Source organism: Xenia sp. Carnegie-2017, unplaced genomic scaffold (genome assembly GCF_021976095.1).
Source record: "Xenia sp. Carnegie-2017 unplaced genomic scaffold, XeniaSp_v1 HiC_scaffold_22, whole genome shotgun sequence".
In the NCBI taxonomy this organism is placed as follows: domain Eukaryota; kingdom Metazoa; phylum Cnidaria; class Anthozoa; order Malacalcyonacea; family Xeniidae; genus Xenia; species Xenia sp. Carnegie-2017.
Window position 1 is genome coordinate 16,261,188 of NW_025813485.1, and position 20,550 is coordinate 16,281,737.

Consider the following 20,550-nt stretch of genomic DNA (forward strand, 5'->3'; position numbering starts at 1 on the left):
GGTATGAGATGGTATCGATTACTGCAAAGTTCCTACGTGACGAAATAAAACATATGTGTAAACAAATAAACAGCACAACTGCGTTTTTGTACAAATAAAACATATTCACAATTGCAACTTCAGATTAAATTCATTGGCCAAACGATCCATATGAACCGGGTTGGACACAGTGGGGAGAGGGCGATGAATGAAATGCTAACTTTTCATGCAGGTAATAAAGGTTCCAGGTTCATGCTATTATATTTGCAAAGCATCTTACGAAATAAAAAACACGCCTATTTTATCCCAAAGACAAAACTCTTGAGTCCAAGAACAATTTAATTACAACTTATCTAAGATACTTTCCAAGACTGGCGTTAATAAATTTATGCTTCCATAGCGGTTCATCCAATCATACACGGTTTCGATGATTTTTTTCTAAATTACAACTTGGAAATTAGTTCACATTATTATAGAGCGAGTCATTTGATCATCCATGATCCCACATCTATATACTATAGTACAAAATTTATATGCTTCAGCAACAAGAGCGGCTAAGTGGTAATTCAGTCTCTTATGTTTAAAAATAAAAATACCCTGAACAAAGCAGCAAAAGCCTAATCAACATTCTTCTTAAGCATAGGGTTTCTGTTCCATAATAACCACTGCTAATAACATCATTTTAACTATATTAAAAAATGTTTCACAATATCTTCCCTCGAGATGTTTCTATACAGTAACTGAGGTTAAAGTAAGAGCGTCTATAAATCCCTCGGTGTTCGTAATTTTCCACACGAAAAACAACAAGAATGATGAAGGATGGGTTAACAAACACGTATAGATAAGAGAAAGATGAGACTGTTTCTGAATAACCTCCCTCCACTCAATTTTAAACATTCGTGTTTGAAAGTTTAATACAAAATATGGTCAGGATCAAGATTATTGGAATATCTATCCCACATTTTTCTGTAAATTCTCTCCATATCGTGAGCATATTGTCTGTTGTTGAATAATGGACTTTCTAACCTGCCATTCCATACACGCCTCTTGATATCGCCATAGCTGTAAAAAAAAAAATCACTTACACCATCCTTATTTACAAATAGACAAAGTCATTACTCACAAATCGCAGTCAGTTCCGAGTTTAATCGCAATATTTTCGTAGTCATCGCGAGATTTAGCGGAGAGTTCTGGAACTCCAAGTGCATGAAGTTGAGATGATGCTACACGAGATGCTAGAGTATCGAGGGGTAATGTAACCATAGGACAACCAGCCCAGAGAACATCCATACCAGTTGTATGACCATTACATAATGGAGTATCAAGACAAACATCTGCAAGCTGACCACGTCGTACATGTTCTTCTTTTGGGGCGACGGAAGAAAACACTATACGATCAGCACTCAAACCAAAAGCTTGTATATGTGCTTTAATATTTGGTTCACCAACAGCAGGAAAACGAAGCAACCACAAAATGCTGTTTGGTACTTGTTTCAGTATGTTAGCCCAGTTTTTTAAAGTCGCGGGATCAATCTTGTACAGTTGATTGAAATTACAATAGACAAAACAATCTTCGGGAAGACCATATTGCGAGCGATATGTTGCTGGCCATACGGATGGAACTCGTTCTCCACTGTCTTTACAACCATTATAATCACGACTTTTCCAATCAACTAACTTGGCGACTTTATCGTGAAGATTAACATCAACTTCAGGTGTAAACTTAAATTTTTGTTGTAAAGACGGGGACTGAGGATTACTCTGATTTTCGCTGGAAGTTCGCAAATGTTGCATAAGATGTGGGAACATTTGTCGATGATCACCAACAAAAATGTGTTTGGCATATACGCCAATTTCTCTGAATACGAACTGCTGTGTTCAATAGGTGATGTTATACGATCAGTGAGTATATAATCCATATATGGGGCGCCACTTGTACCAGGATATCCAAGCCACATAACCTATATAATTTAACAATTTACACACTAAATAAATTATAATTACAATTAATAAGAATATCAATAATTTACAATGCAAAAATATTCTTGCAGGTAAGTCACGTATAGCATTACATAGATTACCTGAATTGGCGATGGTTTAAGTGCAAATATTTCATTCCTAGCACCTTTAGTGTAACCGTTCATGTTGACCAAGACATGAATACCATCTGCGTTTATACGATCGGCTGCTGCCCCATGACATGGTATCTGAGATAAGTCAACAAAATGATCCGCTTCTTTTGATATCTTTTTGAAGAAACTTGTGTTGTCATCGGGAGTTAGTGTGTAGCAAAAGATCTGTGTTTAATAAAATATTTCATTAAAACCTAATGTATAAACGTTTCAGTATGCTAAACAACCAACAATATGATCTATGGTTACCCAAGAAAAATTTTAAAATGGTATTGTGTACTGTAGATGATAAAACAGTATAAAAACACTACTATGAAATTTTACAGAAAGACTAAGTAAAGATACAACTTGTCATTTTAAAGACAGTTAAGTACAATATATTACCAACATTTGAAATTGAACATTACCACATTTTCATTGAAAAATTAAAATTGAAATAAATCACTCATTCATTACCAAAATTTTTTTAAAAAGGTAAAAACACTTTCATCAAGCAAGGTTCGCTCATTTCTAAAATTTCACAATAGCTTTTGTAAGCTACGATGATGACTCACCCCCCTTAGAAAATCTGCACCACCCGCTCAATGTGCATTGATCTGCCCCTGGATGGTTACTGCATAACTTATCATATAACAAATGTGTCTCTGCAAACATAGCATAAATGAAAGTGTTAGGTAATTACCTCTACATTAGATCTATCATGAAAACCAGGAATACTCTGCATAAGATGTGATGTTGGATGATTTCCAAAGTCACTGGATACATAACCAATACTAAACGACCATCACTGCTTTTTAAATCTTTAGGATGCATGTAAGGTTGTTTTTTGAGAAGTGCTACCTATAAAACACACACACAAATATTGTTAATGCTTACTTTAGCAACACCCTGCACCGCAATTGAGTAACTTTAGTGCAACGTTTGGAAGAAACATAGTGTTATTAAACTTTAATGCTTATGACAACCTTATTCAGCATTTATGTGACACATTAAGTTCTATAATAATATAATAATATAAATCATGAAAAAGATATTGTATACACATTATTATCTTGGTGCAATAAAAATATTTAATAAGCCCCGCTCCCACATAAATGTCGAATAAAAAATCGAAAAATCAAATGAGGTTCTGAAGGAAGCATTTACAGTAAAATTTACAAATTCTTCAACATAAATATATTTTCATGTTTGCCAGGCCAGTGTTTATACCTTTTCAACACAAAGGTTTCCATGCCTGTTGGCAATTTGCTTTCGTACATCACTTGTTAGAGGATACAACATACTATGATGGGGATGAACTGATGGAAGTCGATTTTTCTCCAACTGATCATTCACAATGTTAATCAGTTTGTTCATTCTTGATTCATAATCACTCCAATCACAAATAATCTAATTTCAATACAACAAATTCCTTTTTCAGCACTTCATGAATTAAACGAATAATACACTTAAAAATAATCCTCAATAAATAACATACAAACCTGTAAACAATGGGCCAAATTACAGTAGGCATCGGAAAGTCTGGTTTAAGTTTTAAAGCAGTTTTATATGACTGGATTGCTTCTGAAATATTTCCAGCATCCTAAAAAGAAGATGCATATCAATTCTGATATAACCAAGAAAAGTCTAGATGATTGAAAACAAGAATGAAACTAACTTTGTGAACTGATGCTAAATTACTATGAGCATCAGCAAATGCAGGATTAATCTGAATGGCACGGCTATAACAATTAATTGCTCCTTGAATATCCTGCATTTCTTTGAGAGTATTTCCCATGTTAGAATATGCATCAGCAAATGTTGGATGAATTCTGGATAAAAATTACATATTTAGCAATAAATGTATGTCAATGAAGCAGCTGTTTTAAGCAAATTAAATAGTTCAAATGATACACAACAATTTAAGAAGAGAAATTTCATAACCTGATAGCTTCTTTGTAATGCAAAAGAGCATCTTGCAGTTTTCCTTGTTGCTGTAATATACTTGCTAGATTAGAATGAGCAGCAGCAAATTCAGGAAACACCTAAATCATTCAACATATACATTCATTACATTCAACAATTCAAACCATAAATACAGAACAACTTTCAGTATGTTTTCATCTGCAACATAAAATATATTTAAGAAAAAGAGTTTGTAAAATATTTCCCTACTTACCTCTAGTGCTTTGCAGTACAACTTGATGGCTTCTTCAATGTAACCTTGCTCACGTTTAATGTTTGCAAGATTATTCAAGCTGTCTGCATGTGATGGACTGAGTCGCAAAGCAACATTGTAACATTCTTCTGATTCATCAATCTGTAAAAACACCTTGTCTGTTAAATTTATTTCTGTGTATTTGACAATAAAACTGCCAAAATAATTTAGGTTTTGTATTAACTTCACCTTTCCCTGTTCTTTCAGTGCATTGGCAAGATTACAATATGCATCAGGAAAGTTTGGCTGAAGCTCAATAGCTCTCCGGTATGTATCAACAGCTAAATCTGTGAGACTATTAAAGAACAACACAGGATAAACACATTTCACTTTCAAATAACAGATAATAAAAAAAATCAAAGAGAAGAAAATAGCTTTAAGAACCAAATTTTAAAACATGCTTTAGAGGTAAAGGTTCTACAACATTTTGTGACAGACTACAATACAAAATTTTATTCAAAAATTCTCACGTTGACTGCATGATCTTCAGTATTCAACTAACTCACCCTTGCTCATAATAGACACAAGCAAGATTGCCATGAACAACAGCATTGTTTGGACTTAACTGCAATGCACGAAGATAAGCTCCAACAGCCCTATGAATAGAGATAGATAAAAAGACTAAGCACTTGTTTACAAGACTGAATGGTGAACTGATTATTTTACCTGTCAAATATTCTTGCCTCTTTTAACACATTACCAAGGTTGATGTAAGAATCAAGAAATGAAGGATCAAGCTGAACAGCCTAGAAAACAAAACAGACTTTCCTTTATTTAAAGTTTATTAAAACTTAGCACTTAAAAGGCTCAAAGTTGTAAAAACAATTGATGATATTGCATCAGCTACATACCTTTTCAAAATGATGGATGGCAAGCCATATCTCTCCTTGAGCATTAAATACACATCCAAGGTTGCTCCAAGCAACAGCAAAGTTTGGCTGAGTTTCAATTGCTTTCAGATAACATGCCTAGTTGTTCACCAATGTAGCAGATAGCAAGAAAAAGCAAGCAAAAGCAAGCAAAGCAAAGCAAAACAAAAAGCAAAGCAAAGCAAAGCAAATGAGGCAGCAGGAAACAGAAAGAACATATTGGTTTTCGTTTCTTTGAAATAACTTTATGAATCAAAGTGTGATGTGCAAGCAATCTTACTATAATTGTATGGAATAATGTTGTGAGAATTTACTTCCATACAAGAACAGCAAAATTACTTTTGTAGCATCGCACTTAAATTCTAAATCTTGGGGTTCAATGCCGCTTGCTCTGTTTGAATGTCAGTAAGACTGTCACATAAAGTGTAATGCTCTACTAACCTGGCCCATTATGGTAAGAAACTTTTTTTATCTTTAAAAACGTGTTTTGGTACAAAAATTGATGTAAAAACTAAATGAATTAATTCCATTTACAAGGCCTTGCTGATTGCATTACACATGCCACATAAAGAACAAGCAGCATTTTACATTTTCAAAACGACAAACATTGACAATACCAGTTTTTGTCATCTCCAAGGTTAGGGGATAAACAGTAAAAATGAGAAAATCTCCAGGAACAACATTGTGGACTTGTTTCAATCATGTTTTGAATTATAGAGACAAAAACACAAGTCAAATGCTGATAGGAGTTCCCATTTTTACTGCCTTAAGAAAACCAAAATGGGCCCGGAAAAGGAAAGGGAGCTGCAAGAAGAAAAAGCCAAAAATGTCCTCAGCCAAGTTCATCATCCCTTTGGATTTGTTGATATCTTCTTCCGATGCTGTAGTAATAACACACTCACCATCTCAATAATAGCTGCTTGTAGAAAGAAATGTGGAAAGGAGATAGTTTGAGGTCAGTAACTTTTGTATTTAGAAAATATGCATGACATTTTAGAAAACCCCACCAATGCTCTGGTTTATTTGTTTCATTCAATTCATTTTGCTTATGTTTACAAAACTTTGATTCAGTAGCCAGGCATTGTTGGAAGACTTCTGAAAAATTGACAAAAGGAAGCAATGGCTGGTCTAACAAGCCAAACATGCTTTAAAATTGTACAATAAATATTGAAATTTGCAGATAAATAAATGCAAAAATACAACAGAAACAGACTTGCTAAGAAAGTGACAGTCAACATTGTAATTTGCAAACATTTCTGATTTGCAATAAATCATAACATTAAAGATGAAATTTGCAAAGAAGGCAAAGCATTTAAGGGGGCACATATTTATCTGCAAAATACATTTTTAAGACATTACACACAATTTTTCATGGTTCAAAGTACTGGTACCTTAGCATCTTCTAGGCGCCCTAAAGCTTTCAAAAGGTTACCTAGATCACTTCTGACACAGAACAGATCCTACAAAAGAAACACATCATGCTCAAATTTCTTTCAAGAATTTTCTTTAATTCAGAGTGATGGCTAAACATTTATAACATTTACTGGATTGTATTGTAGTGCAGTGGCATAAGCTTGTACAGCTCCTTCAAGATCACCAGCAGCAACAAGCGCTGCTGCAAGATTTATATAACCATCAATAAAATCTGGCTTTAGTTTCACAGCATGTCTATAGTTATCCAAAGCATTCTTTAACTGTCCTCTTTCTTTGTATACATTCCCAAGATTTGAGTATGCCTCAGCGAGTACAGGATTCTGTTTTATGGCAAGAGTACTGAAGTGTGCTGATCTAAATTATATGATATTTTCTTCTTTATAAAATACATAATAGTCTAACTAGGCTAAATTATATCATAGTACAATTATATTCACATCAAATTCTATATTGAGGATAAAAATTTGTTTTGTTGTTTCGTTGTGTCCTTATCAATTATCTTACTTGTCCATTCGTCTACATTGAAAATGAATAGAAGACAAGAGCAACAGAACACCAGTATTTGAGGGATCTCTTCTCCAGAGTTGCATACACAGTTGTTCGGCTCGATGATAGTTTCTCGCTTGATATTCGCGATGTGCCATTTCAGCTAAGGTAGCTATGCGTAAAAATAAAATTGAAACAAAAAAACACATGCAGTTAGCCGTTTATAACTCACTGTTTATAACAAAGAAATATTGAATGACTTCGTCGCAAGAAAGTGGTAGAAACAGAGAGATAAAATATTTAGCAGAACTTACTAGCTTCGTCCATGATAACTGAACCCATAACCATGATTCGACTACAACAAAAAATGACCAAAATTAAAATGCATCAATGCAATTGATCAAGGCAAAGAAGGAATCTGAAATATGAATAAATTCTTTGTACAATCACGCGTGTTGATGATTACAACAATACGTCTGCGCACGCAACTTGATTTGCTTTTGAACTCATGATGATCGTGTATTCGACGTGTCAGAATGTTTATTATAACTAATATTCTATACTGTTGCTTTGCCAAAAAATTCATATTCTAATCTTAATGTTTGATTTTCTTTCTGGTACACTGCTTTTTTCTATATGAAGTAACTGAAAGTTATTTCAACTTCGGATCAAATCGTAAATTCTTATTAAATCAAAGCTCTTATGACGAATGGAAGAAATCCACAACCCACGTGTGTCTGTCGATAGATATTGTAAGAATATAAAGTTCAATCAGGATTATTGATTTACTTGTTCGCAATACACGCTTTGAAATGAAATAAATGTCATTATCTGCCCTTTTTATAGCTAGATATATTAGTACTTGAATATAGGACGTCTATTTTTTTGATTGTCTGTATGAAAGGAATATATATATCCCTAAAATTTAGTTTAAATTTTAAATTCTTATTAACAATACAGACACAATTTTGAATAATTTATAGCACAATGCCAATCTTTCCCTTCAATTTGAATAATTATCACTTCAACTTCGAGAAGAAAATTGCAATTGACAAGTTAAAGTAGTTTATCAAACTGTGAAAAGTAGTAAGTAAACCATGCTTATGGATGTTTCAATTTCTGGGTACACTGCATTTCAACATGACATGGGTGCATTTACCGGAAGTGAAATGCAGCTGACTTACCAATCCATCATGGAAACAATACTGCAGTACTTTGCGTCAATTAAATGATTTTGTACGATTTAAGATGAGATATTTGTCTTAATTACAGAATTAAAATTTCTCCATTTTAATCCTTTCAATGGAAATGAAAAATATCCGGATTTCCGTTTGGTATAATTTGAGATCATGTGGGACTTAACTGCATTAATTATTCAGATGATTATATAAACTTACATTGTTTCCTTTCGTGTTAATACTGTCTGTTCGGTGTGCCACGAAAGGAGTTGAAAAGCAAATTTGATCTGAAAGGTTAGCGAGACTTGCGCATATTTCACGTTTTGATACTGTCATTTGTCAATCAAATTTTCCTGTTTTAGTTCTTTAGATATATTCGCCATTATGAGTGATAAACCTGATGTATCAGAAGTGACCAAGTTTGACAAATCCAAGTTAAAGAAAACAGAAACGGCTGAGAAGAATCCTTTACCTACGAAAGAAAGTAAGTGCTTTTCTATTTTGATAATTTACGACGTAGGCGTTGACCTTTACAAAATAAAGTTAACTTTAGTAAAACAGTAAAATAAATACATTATTGAAGCATTGTTTTCACCCCTTTAAACGTCTGAAATATGACACCTTTTGATGGAATTTAGAATCTAGGCACAGTCGTGATAGTCTGAGAAATTTGTTCTTGCTCACTTAAAATTTCATTGCATTTTATGTTTGTAATAATTACGATCTAAAAGCAGGGAAAAGATGCTTCGTCAGAAATGATATAAGTTATTTTCTAGACAGGGCGTTACCATTGCATGTTGCAATTTATTGTTTATTCATTTCCGTCCTATCCAAAACTCGAAACGATGACGTCTTTATCGTTATAACTTGGCTGCAGAGCGATAATCTATTTAGGAAATGTGACTCAAGAAAATGATTTTGAAAATTAATATCTTTACGTTTTATTATTTTTATAGCAATTGAACAAGAAAAGTCTGGTTAATGGAAAGAATGGAGTTATAATCAATGAACCTTAAATATTTTGTACTGCATATTTGAAAACTATTAATTACTACTTTTTTCTAAAATCCAATGATATCGATATAAATTTTAGCATTATTGTTATTGAAGTTCTTTCTTAGTTGTATATCTTTAAAATCACCTTGGTTGCATTATTGGTTGAGAAATAAATGAATACATAAAATTTGTTGTTGAAGATAGCATTCATTTAAAGTAACAAATTAGTAATAGAACCGGAAATGGTGTTGTTTAAATGCTACATATTGTTCTTTGTTCAACAAGGAAACACATGTTTTTCCTTAAGTCGATATGTTTCAAATGTATTATGGCCTTGCTAAGTATTGTAAATCTTTTGAAAGTAAATATCTTCCATCCCGCTAAGGTTACGATCAAAATTAAATTATGGGAAATTGCTTGGATCGTAGGGGGTGAAGAAAGGTTGTGAACATATTACTTACCATAAAACTTCGCCCACTGTGTTTGCTTGTGCGCGCACTTCATGAAAGCTTAGCAATTGTACATAAATTTTCATAGCACACTCCAATTGTTATTATCTAATCTAAATTCATCACGGGATATGATATTGCTATATTTATGGCGGAAATAAATCTTCAAACAAAGTTCATAGTTCATTGATGAAATTTTTTATTCGCAAAGACAATACGCCACAAAACAAACAGTAAAAGGTTGTCATAAATGTCAAAACAATAAATTTAAGTGTTCGTTTTAATAACAGACATCATTTTAATTTTTCCCTGGATTTGTTTACGCAATATTTCTCTCTGTAATTCAGCTTTTCTTTCCCTCATAACTTGAAGGTTTTTCAAAAGTTTAGTACGCAATTGCTGTTCATCTTCTTCCATTTTCTTCTTCAATTTCTGTTCGTTTTCTTTCTGCTTTAATTGTTTTTCTAATTTTTCTTTCTTTTCTTTCATTTGTGTCAAAATGGCAATTTCTTCCTCTCGTTTCCTTCTGGCTTCCTTCTCCTCCGTGAGCATTGTGTCTATTCTTTCAAATATATCTTCGCAAATGTTTTTTGCTTGCTTTTCACGTAATTTTGAAATTCTTTCTTTTTCAAGCACTATTTTTTTCAATCTTTGTTTTCGTTCCTTCTCCAGTCTCTTTCTCTCTTCTCGTTTTTGTCGTCTCCTTTCCTCCCTCACTTTCCTTCGTTCCTCTTTCTTGCGTTGATTTTCTTGCATTTTTCTCAGCAACTCAGCAGTTTCTAGTTCTGCTCTTCTCCTTTCTTCTTTTCTCTTTCTTCTGCCTCTTTCTTCTCTTGAGCTTTTCGTAGTTCTTCCAGTCGATCTTTCTCAATCAAACCCCGTCTTTGCGCATTTCTTTTGAGAATGTTAGTTTCACTTAAATGGCACGTTTTATCAAAATCAAACCATATAGTGGCAGTGGCTGCCTTACTTCCATCAGACATAAGCAATAATTTCATCCCCTTCAAACCCTTCATTGCATTAACAAACCCTGATACTCCTCGTATTGTATGTACACTTCGAAATGAAGCTCAGAGCCAAAACTAAATGTTTGAAAGTTTGGTTGTTGTTTCTTGGACATACGAATTCGATACGGGTCCAAAGAAGGAACATCAATATATCGTATCTTACCAAACCTTTCAAACACACAAACAATGATCTCTTTCACTGGTTTATTGCAAGATCTTTCACAGCTAAACCATTTCGAAGGCAAACCTTTAATGTGAATAGTGTCTGGTCTTTCGCCTGGTTTCCATTCGTTCAAATTCTTTGCATCTCTAAAGTAAGATTCCCAATGATGTTTTACTGGATGTTTTAATTTTTCCTCAATTGCTCGTACTTTTAAAGCATCTGCAAGTCCACTCAACTTTATCATGTTTCCATCTAGTTTGGAAATTGTCCGAGAAAGCAGTGATTTAGTGTCTACTTCTGCCTCGAACTTGATTTTTGAAAGAGAAGATTCGACCACTTTCAAAACACTGAACTGTACTGGAGCAACCATAGATTTAACTTTTTCCATTACTTCCCAATTGGATATCGTAGTACCGACTTCTCGTATTTCTGGTAAGCTTACCAAAATAGTAAGCTTTGTTACTGGCTTTAAATAAAGACCTTTTTCAGGACATAATGCTACAGCATCACTTGTATCATTACAAACTTGAGCAGCCATGTTTTACATTTACTAGAGACACGCGTGGGGTACACGCAGAGAATAAAGTTCGTTATCGTCTATGGAATTCTTCTTAAAAACAAAGAGGATTTCTTTTCTTTTATGTACATTATTTTAATTTATTATTTTGCATATTTAAGAGATATATGCAGTTTCATGTTTAGATGATATACAATACATTCTTGATAGACACAGTATTCAAGCTACGAAAACTAAACAAAATACTACACTATGACTTACTACACTATGATTTACGAGCACAAGTAAATAAATTTCAAAATCAAAAAGTGGAAACAGCGCGATGTCATCTCGTGAATTTCGAGAAAGATGCGTGGATTGTTGGACGACTCAAAAAATGAAAAAAAAAATAGCTAAACCAAGTTTAGTTCTGATTCACTCACCGACAAAACCTGTTAAAAATGGAAAAAATCGAAGAAAATTCCCATCCTCTAAAGATTGTTTTGTCGAGTTTTGCGTGAAGTCAGATATTTTTGAAGAACAAAGACTAAAACCAAAAATCTCAGTTGGATATGAGTTTTGGAAGTACTTGAAATATGAAAATAGTTCGATTAATGGAGAGAGGTATTATGTGAGTGTAAGCCACATAACTAGGCATTCTATTAACAATGATTTGTTGGATAACTTTTCAATGTCTAAAGTTTGCTTGCATCACCCTTTAAATTATGCAAAGTATAAAGATATCCAACGCGATTCATTTGGTTTTTGGTTTCGATTTTTTGGAAGCTCATGCCGATTTCAAATTACCATTGCATTAAAATGTGCCAATGATAGAACCATAGACACAATGGAATTGAATATTGAAAATATTGAGAATTTTGATGCCACTCAAAGAATTTCCATTGTAGAAAATGCCAGCAAGAAATTATATGTTTGCAGGTTGTATTCTGATTATGAATATATTCGTGTTATAAATCTGCATATTGAGATGCAAAGCAAATGTGATTGGAAAACATGTATTACTTTGGGAAATGAAATTTTGTCTACTCTACAAAGTGGAAAATCAGATCTGAAGGCCTGTATCTTCCTTGAACAAAGCAAAGCCTTTTATCATTTGGGTGATTTTACATCTTCAAAATCATTGGTAAAGCAGGCACTGCAGACAATATCATCTGATAGTAGTAACAGAAACATATTGATTGGTCGTGCTTATGTTTATCTTTCATTTTGTCATCTTTATGATTCTGCACTTGGAAATACCGAAGAATGCCTAAGGATTGCACGTGAAAAATTGCATTATTACAAACCCTGTGAAGATACTGGTCTACTACATTTTATGGAGGCAAATTTGTTGATATCTTTCCTTTTAAAGGTGCCAACAAGTTTTGGTGAAAATCTTGTTTTACAAATAAAGAAGAAACTTGATTTGGTAATTGATCATTTCTCACAATCACTCAATTCTACTAGTTCAAGAATCATGAACAAAATCTATCATTGCAAAATGTTGAAGGCAATTGTGCTTCTTCATGTGATGTTCGACAAAGAAAGTGAAGCATTTGCTGAAAACATCATTTCATCAAAAACAGTCTTTTCTCTAACCAGCGACAATGAATGTCGATTCAATCTTATAAAAATTCTTACTTCATGTAAAAGAAATTTTGACAATTCAGACAGAACACTGTTAGAAGACGCTTTAAATTTTGCTGAAAAGTGTGGGTTATTTCTAGAAAAGCAGTTGATAATTAAATGTGTGTGGAAAAAATGAGATACTTCAAATTGACATCATAGAATTTAAATTATGCTACATACAATGTTTATTTTTGAAACACGGTGATACACATAATGTAAAATTTGATACTTAAATAAGTGCATATCTTGAAATAGCAAAACTGAATAAATTAGGATAGAATTTTCATATACGTACATGTACAAATAAAAAATTTAATAATATTTTGAATGTGGAAAACACTCATTGCTCTGCTATGCAAAATGTTTTTTAGTATTCCAACTCTTTCTTGACTCAGGATACTGGTTTTGAACAGTCTTCTTTTGACTGTTTTTGCTCAAATCCTCACTGCTCTCATTTGCTTTGGATTTTCTGAAAATAATAAACACTTAGCACAAAATCATGTTGCCTTCCCAGCAAAGTGCAATGCAAAACCAGAAGTTATCAACATTTTTGCAAAGGTTCTTTCAGGGGCACATATCTCACCCCCAAAAAACTAAGGATTTCCTACAATCCTCATGTACCCCCCAAAGCTCATCAGTTATGAATAAATCAACTCTTCTGTGAAAAGAAATCTTTCAGCTTTACACGAAGTGTTTAGCTTGAGCTTTCAATGTGTCGCTCATTAACCCTTGTAGGTCAACTATTGACTCAACTCTGATCAGCATATTTTACATAAAACCGTACTTTTTTGCTGTTTTTGGTCGAGAGGATTTTAGCCTTGCGGTCTTTGGTCGAAGAGGTTCACCAGAAATACCATCATATCCTGGAGGTGAGTATGTCAGGTATACATTAGAAATATCTGCTTCAGTAAACTAGAGAACAGAAAGAATAGTAACATTAAACTGGTAACTGCATCAATGATTAATGACAAGTAACATTAAACTGGTGACTGCATCAATGATTAATGACGAGTAACATTAAACTGGTAACTGCATCAATGATTAATGACGAGTAACATTAAACTGGTAACTGCATAAATGATTAATGACGAGTAACATTAAACTGGTAACTGCATCAATGATTAATGACGAGTAACATTAAACTGGTAACTGCATCAATGATTAATGACGAGTAACATTAAACTGGTAACTGCATCAATGATTAATGACGAGTAACATTAAACTGGTGACTGCATCAATGATTAATGACGAGTAACATTAAACTGGTAACTGCATCAATGATTAATGACGAGTAACATTAAACTGGTGACTGCATCAATGATTAATGACGAGTAACATTAAACTGGTAACTGCATAAATGATTAATGACGAGTACCATTAAACTGGTAACTGCATTAATGATTAATGACGAGTAACATTAAACTGGTAACTGCATCAATGATTAATGACGAGTAACATTAAACTGGTGACTGCATCAATGATTAATGACGAGTAACATTAAACTGGTAACTGCATCAATGATTAATGACGAGTAACATTAAACTGGTGACTGCATCAATGATTAATGACGAGTAACATTAAACTGGTAACTGCATAAATGATTAATGACGAGTAACATTAAACTGGTAACTGCATAAATGATTGATGACGAGTAACATTAAACTGGTAACTGCATCAATGATTAATGACAAGTAACATTAAACTGGTAACTGCATCAATGATTAATGACGAGTAACATTAAACTGGTGACTGCATCAATGATTAATGACGAGATTAATACAGCAAGCTGTAGGATAATTACAGCTGGAACAAATAAACTTTATCACAGAAAGACAAAGAGAGAGATGTGCGCTCTTTGTATCATTCATCCAACGATGAAAATACTACATCTATTTTTTTCCATGCGATAACTTTTATAAACGAAATGAACCTCTTTGTTTCTATCTCTGGGATCTGGGCTAGGACTTGCTTTTCTCATGTTGTTGCCTGTGTATGCAACAAAACGCTAAAATAAAATGAAAAATGTCAAAAATTGAAATAAAGAATATATAAAAACTACATATACAAGTACAACGTCAAGAAGTGAGTAAGACGTAAATATGTAAATTTTGTAAATAAGAGCAAATTACAACGGTCTAAAACTAAATTTAAACCACGTTGAAACAGAATTCAAAAAAAAATTCTCACTAATTGCCATTCACCAATGTCTTCTTGCCACGTTGCATTCTGTTCAATCAATTGCTTTACAAGAGAAAAAAATTACTATGACTAAAAAGAATTCAATAGGTACGAATAGAAAACGTTTATTTGAAATAAATTTATTTGAGTCAAAGATGTAGGAAGATGGGAGGGGGAGGGGTGGGGTGGGGTGTGGTGCAACATTCAGATATGCTGGGTTCATTTCCTTTGGGATCCATTGTTTTGTACAGATTATATAGATTACAGCAGGCGTGTATTACAAATATGCGTCAATTCATCCTTCAACGATCCTTCATCACAAACATTGTTGATCAAGAGAAAAGTTTGTTGTTGCTAAAAAAGTTACTTCAATTCACCTGATATTCTTGTGGAATAAAGTTATCGATAACCATACACTGAAGTCTGAATTCTTTGTTAAGTTCGCGTATGTTATCTAAAAGACCTTCAATTTCTCGTTGATGTTCTTGTTTCATGTCTGACATCTATGATAAAAAACAAGAACAACACAACAATATCACAACGTGTCATCTTAAAGTATTTCACAAATAAATTATAGCTAAATCCTCTACTCTTCATGAAGCAGTAACTGTTAAGTGTTGGAAAGCAATATAAAACAAACTCCAACTGCTCGCTTAGTCAGAAACCAAGTTATGCTATGTGGAACAAAATACCTCTGAGTTGGCAGTCATCAACATGCTCCAAACTTTTTTCAACTTTTTAGTTTTTCCAGCCGCTGCTTCTTGTAACGATGCATATTTCTCTTCAATATCAATCCTCTCTTGCTGAAGTCAAAGGATTAAAATAAATAAATCACGAAATATTCCTATGATTCTTTGTTTAGAAAACTAAAATTGAATTCTTTTTACTTCTGTTTACAGGTTTAATGTCAAAGAAAAATCTTACTTCTTTCTCCATGATTTTCTGTTGAAGTTCTTGCTCTCTAGCTCGCCTCTTCGCAAGTTCTTGAGCAGATTCCTCCAACAATCTTTCTTGTTCCTGGGCTTTTTCTAACTGAACGAGTTTTTACAGGCCGATTAGAAAGAATTTATTTAAGTCAACCCTAAAACATCTCGGCCAAATTGTCTGAATTAATGATCGCAACATAGCACTAAGGCCTTATTAACTTTGCTTGTCATTCTAGAATGAAATTTCAGTCCTGGCTTAAATCTAAATGTTTCATTACGACTTTACTTATACGTGCAGTGATGTTTTAAAATTGAAATAAAAACATAAAACCATCTACCAGATTGACTCCACCAACAATGATTTTTCCTTCGACTGCCTTTAATTTTTCTTGTAATTTCTTATGTTGTTCTCTACAATACAAACCAGGGCGATAACATTATCATTTCATTCCTTTATTTGAAGAGAAATTTGTTTGATTTTACAATAGTGATGTTTATGTAATCCTAAAAATGGAACAGGAAACAAAAAACTAACTCAGCTTTCACAAGATCTTCTTCTCTTTTTTCTAATTCTTTAGCTGCTTTATTTTTCTCTTCCTCTTCCATGTCATTTTTCTGAACTAAAGCTTTTTTCTCTGCTTCAATTTTCAACTTCAATTCAGCCACTTTACCAGGAGATAAACAACGACGACCTACACAACAGGTCAAAGTATTTCACGGATTTCAGTTTCATTAATTCAATAAAACTTAACCAAATGAAGCAGCAACATTTTTGATCACGTTTGCTTTTTTATATTAAATTTCTACGAGATCAAAACCTTTTTTCTTTTTGCGTTTATCTCCACCAGTTTCGTCTTCTTCTTCATCAGACCCGAAAATCTCCCCACCTTAAAGATAAAATAACATCAGATCATAGACACTTGAAAGCTATCAGCTAACAATAGACTAGAATAAATCTTCTTACCATCCGACAACTGTCGTTTTAGTTTTTCAATTTCAGATTGAAATTCTCTAAGTAAAGCGTCTTTAGGGTCTTCGTTTATGGTTGCTTTGTTTTTTATATTTTTCGCACGGTTCGCGTATCTTAGGAAATTAAAATTAATAATTTTCACTTTTTGAAAACATCCTTTAACTGTTAGAACTTTTATAGGAAAAATTGAGCATTTTTAAAAAGTCACTATAGTATTTCGTAAGTATTCGATTAAAAAGTTAGCTCATAAAACCCACCTCAAGGTACTAATGGTTTCGTCAAAATTATAACCTGCAGGACCAATATTTGCTATCTATGAAAAAACATAACATGACTTTAAAACCATGCCTTAATATATAGTATTCCCAGAATAGAAATACGAAAGTTTTGGGTATTTTCTTTGCCGCATATGAACACGTTATAGATAAGCGTCTACATTCCCTACTCTTTTCTATGTACTTCAAAAAAAGCTTTGTATGTTCAACAGCAAACCACTTGAAATAAGTTAAGATAAATTGCTTTCCTTATAACGTTGATTTTCACGAGAAAGATAACAAAGACTGTTTCAAATAGATAGAATTCAAAAAAACAAACCATAACAGTCTTGGAATTCCCTCCGAGAGAATCCTGAAGAAGACGAGTGAGTTTTGAATTTCTGTAAGGAATATGAGTGCTTTTTCCGTCCACCAAAGCAGATATAACATTACCAAGAGTTGCTAATGATAAGTTGATTTTTGTTGCTTCTTTTAATCTCTGACCTGTAGCACCAGTCTTTGATTGACGTTCCGAACCCTAAAAATACGTAATAGCAACATATCAATTAAAGATTTTGAACAATAGTTAAGAAGATCAGTTGATTGATTGATGTTTTTGCATTCACTTCAATTGTAAAATACAAAGTTATCCCAAACAAACATGTTGTTGATCATCAAGAGCTTAAACATGCCATAAAACAAAGCTTTACGCATTAACTTATTATTAAATCAACCATAGGAAGTTTTCGTACACGTAGTTTATATAAGTGTTGACCATCAAGATCTGAAGATTGCACCCCATAAAATTTAACAAAAAAACTATGAAAGTCAACTTACTGCAAGATCAACCATATGAAGTTTTCCCATACGAACATGTTGTTGACCATCAACTCCTTTCTCACTACGTTCAATTGTAATGGTGTATATCGCATGGGAACGAGAAGAATGTTCATTCATATTTGTTGCACCAACAGAACCTTCATGTCAAATAAACTTCAACTGAAATTTACCATTAAAAAAGTTTGTAAAATGAACATCTCATGGTGATCTTAGAACCTTACGATTTTTATTTCCCAATGTCATAGTCTTTTCCATATCATCTGCATTGTTCACAACATAAGCAGATAAATCTTTCACATAAACACCAATATCTGGTCTCTCTTTCACCTATGTTGTATTTTAAGGAAGTTCAATCTCCGACAATTCAGTGCAGAAACCAGCCAGAATAAATGACACAATACAAGCAATATTAAGGTACATACCTTATAAAATAAAACACTTTGCAACAACATAAAATTATATCATTCAAAATTAAATAAAAACTACAAAATGTTTACAACTTTACACAACCTCAAGTTGAGTTGTCTGATCCTTTCCTAGTAGATCTCGGACACTTTCATTGTATATTTCCAAGTATGAAACACGAACAAGAAACCTACATAAGAAATTCAAATATAAAAAGAAATCTAGAAATTTCAATTACTACATTAGTCATGATGTAAAGTAAAATACCTAACATCACCAGCCATTTTAGCAATATGTCCAAAAATATGAGCAAAAGAATTTGGTGTTATTCCTCGAAGCTCAGGAGTTGAACGTACACCTTCCATTGTGAATGTTTTGCCAGTTCCAGTTTGACCATATGCAAATATTGTCCCTATAAAATCATAAACATGAGAAATGATTAGATTTTATGAGTTACATTTTTTTTTGTGTTAAAAAGTTGGATGCATTTGTTTTTCACACATGGAATAAATCTTTAAAATATGTAAAATGCAAGACATACAATAGATGAAAAATGTGTAAAATGCAAGACATACCAAACATGAAAAATATATAAAATGCAAGACATACAAAAGAGAAAGAATATTTAAAATTCCACATAGTTCAAAAGTATAACTATTTCATGTTGCATTCTCTAATTTCACAGAATTTAATGTTTTCATAAATTCTATCATAATAACTTGAAAAGCAAAAAATCTGAAACATTTTATAACTACAAATATATTAATTATTTTCATTATACATAAATTATATTACCATTATAGCCTTCAAGTACACTTTCAACAATGGGACGTGCAGCATCATTGTAAACATCAACTTGTTTACAACCAGGAGCAAATACTCGATCAAATGAAAAGTCTTTTTTAGTTGGTTCTCCTGGTCTAGAACTTTCATTCTGTATACTTAGTGTTCCAGTTCTTTCATCAACAAAAACAACCTCTTTACTACCACCTGCTTGTTCCTTTTTACTTAATGGACGACATCTAACAACAACTCGAACATTTTCATTCTAGGAATGGATGTATATTGTTGAACAAGCCATTAATCAGCAGTGATCTGAACAATTTTTTAATTTGTACTAAGTAGTTTAATTAATACAAACTAAACAACAAAAAGCTCTTGTCATGGTATTTTGGTAAAAGTGCCTAAAGTTAGTAAGGTGTACAGATTTTATGTCTCATTAGTCTCTGATGGTGGATGTTAACAAAATGTATAAATAAGGATACCAAAATATTTTTATGTATCCTTATAAAATCCCATTAAATACTGAGATGTACCTTAATAATGTTATACATACTCAATAATCACTATCAGTAACTGGATGAACATTTAATAATGGAACTACCTTTTTCTTGTTCATTTTTATGTACTCAGTGGATGGAAACAATATTTAGGTATGAAACTCGTTGTTATTTTATTTATTAACACGCAGCAGTATAAGCCCCAAATTGTTTTTGTTAACATATATACAATAAATGACTTGCCTTGTTTACATGTTGCTGGCAGGCTGATTTGGTCGAGTGGTTTTGAACAACACTAGCAACAATGGTCAACCTCTCTTGGAGTTAAATTGCCTGCCAGTAAAACGTAAACAAGCCTAACCTAACAAAGCAAGTCATCTATAAAACAGAAACTTACGTTTACAGTCTTTTCAGGCATATCAAGTTTACACTTTAATCTGCGCTACATAAAAACGACTTCAAGTGCAAAATAGAGTCTTGGTGGATCGATTACAAGATTTTCATTAATTTTCAGTAAAACCTTTGACATTTGGTTGTTTCGGTGTGATTGTCGTCAAGGATTTATAAACAACATTCTCCACAGTGCTCTCAAATTTCCTAGTTCCTTAGAAAATGCTTAATAATTCCTCAAATTTCCGTTAGATTCCTTAAATTTGTAAAAATTACTACTAGACGTTATCAC

At 32.9% G+C, this 20,550-nt stretch overlaps 4 protein-coding genes and 1 long non-coding RNA gene across 6 annotated transcripts; 2 read left to right on the forward strand and 3 right to left on the reverse strand.

Annotated features, from left to right (window-relative positions):
• Positions 1-300: 300 nt before the first annotated feature.
• On the reverse strand, positions 301-8,304 carry LOC124447120 (UDP-N-acetylglucosamine--peptide N-acetylglucosaminyltransferase 110 kDa subunit-like). Its single transcript, XM_046998015.1, is given in 21 exon segments — positions 301-1,041; positions 1,103-1,811; positions 1,814-1,940; positions 2,061-2,276; positions 2,794-2,885; positions 2,888-2,951; positions 3,321-3,500; positions 3,593-3,624; positions 3,627-3,693; positions 3,769-3,922; positions 4,035-4,135; positions 4,270-4,410; positions 4,498-4,603; positions 4,815-4,904; positions 4,975-5,054; positions 5,160-5,276; positions 6,569-6,637; positions 6,722-6,965; positions 7,116-7,269; positions 7,412-7,452; positions 8,282-8,304. Coding segments are annotated over 21 exon segments (2,946 nt in total). The 5' UTR covers positions 8,293-8,304; the 3' UTR covers positions 301-890.
• A 188-nt stretch (positions 8,305-8,492) lies between these two features.
• On the forward strand, positions 8,493-9,458 carry LOC124447128. The gene is made up of 3 exons (XR_006948612.1): positions 8,493-8,569; positions 8,638-8,759; positions 9,232-9,458. It is a non-coding gene; the product is annotated as an uncharacterized LOC124447128 (long non-coding RNA).
• Positions 9,459-9,895: 437 nt separating this feature from the next.
• Positions 9,896-11,492, reverse strand: LOC124447125 (A-kinase anchor protein 17A-like). Its single transcript, XM_046998022.1, is given in 3 exon segments — positions 9,896-10,526; positions 10,529-10,753; positions 10,756-11,492. Coding segments are annotated over 3 exon segments (1,437 nt in total). The 5' UTR covers positions 11,429-11,492; the 3' UTR covers positions 9,896-9,987.
• LOC124447126 lies at positions 11,442-13,336 on the forward strand. The gene has a single exon (XM_046998023.1). It carries the CDS (start codon positions 11,730-11,732, stop codon positions 13,149-13,151), a length of 1,422 nt encoding a protein of 473 aa, XP_046853979.1. The 5' UTR covers positions 11,442-11,729; the 3' UTR covers positions 13,152-13,336.
• On the reverse strand, positions 13,183-20,446 carry LOC124447121 (kinesin-like protein KIF3A). Of its 2 annotated transcripts, none has more exons than XM_046998016.1 (19): positions 20,266-20,446; positions 19,384-19,636; positions 18,856-19,000; positions 18,694-18,778; positions 18,405-18,510; positions 18,181-18,320; positions 17,684-17,881; positions 17,347-17,402; positions 17,084-17,202; positions 16,938-17,006; positions 16,655-16,811; positions 16,458-16,530; positions 16,118-16,225; positions 15,886-15,996; positions 15,571-15,696; positions 15,203-15,256; positions 14,946-15,020; positions 13,800-13,927; positions 13,183-13,484 (listed from the first exon to the last, which is right to left on the reverse strand). In XM_046998016.1, exons 1-19 carry the CDS (start codon positions 20,284-20,286, stop codon positions 13,367-13,369), a joined length of 2,142 nt encoding a protein of 713 aa, XP_046853972.1. In that variant the 5' UTR covers positions 20,287-20,446; the 3' UTR covers positions 13,183-13,366. The 2 variants fall into 2 exon arrangements, 1 of the variants encoding a protein (XP_046853972.1); XR_006948611.1 differs by having other exon boundaries at positions 13,415-13,484; positions 15,217-15,256.
• Between the last annotated feature and the right edge of the window lie 104 nt (positions 20,447-20,550).

Coding starts and splice junctions, on each gene's coding strand:
- LOC124447126 (XM_046998023.1), top strand. CDS start 11,730: ATGTCATCTCGTGAATTTCGAGAAAGATGCGTGGATTGTTGGACGACT.
- LOC124447121 (XM_046998016.1), bottom strand. CDS start 20,286: ATGCCTGAAAAGACTGTAAAC. Junction 16,812..16,937: donor TAAACGCAAAAAGAAAAAAG/GTTTTGATCTCG, acceptor CCTGTTGTGTAG/GTCGTCGTTGTTTATCTCCT. Junction 15,021..15,202: donor ACATTGGTGAATGGCAATTA/GTGAGAATTTTT, acceptor ATTTTATTTTAG/CGTTTTGTTGCATACACAGG.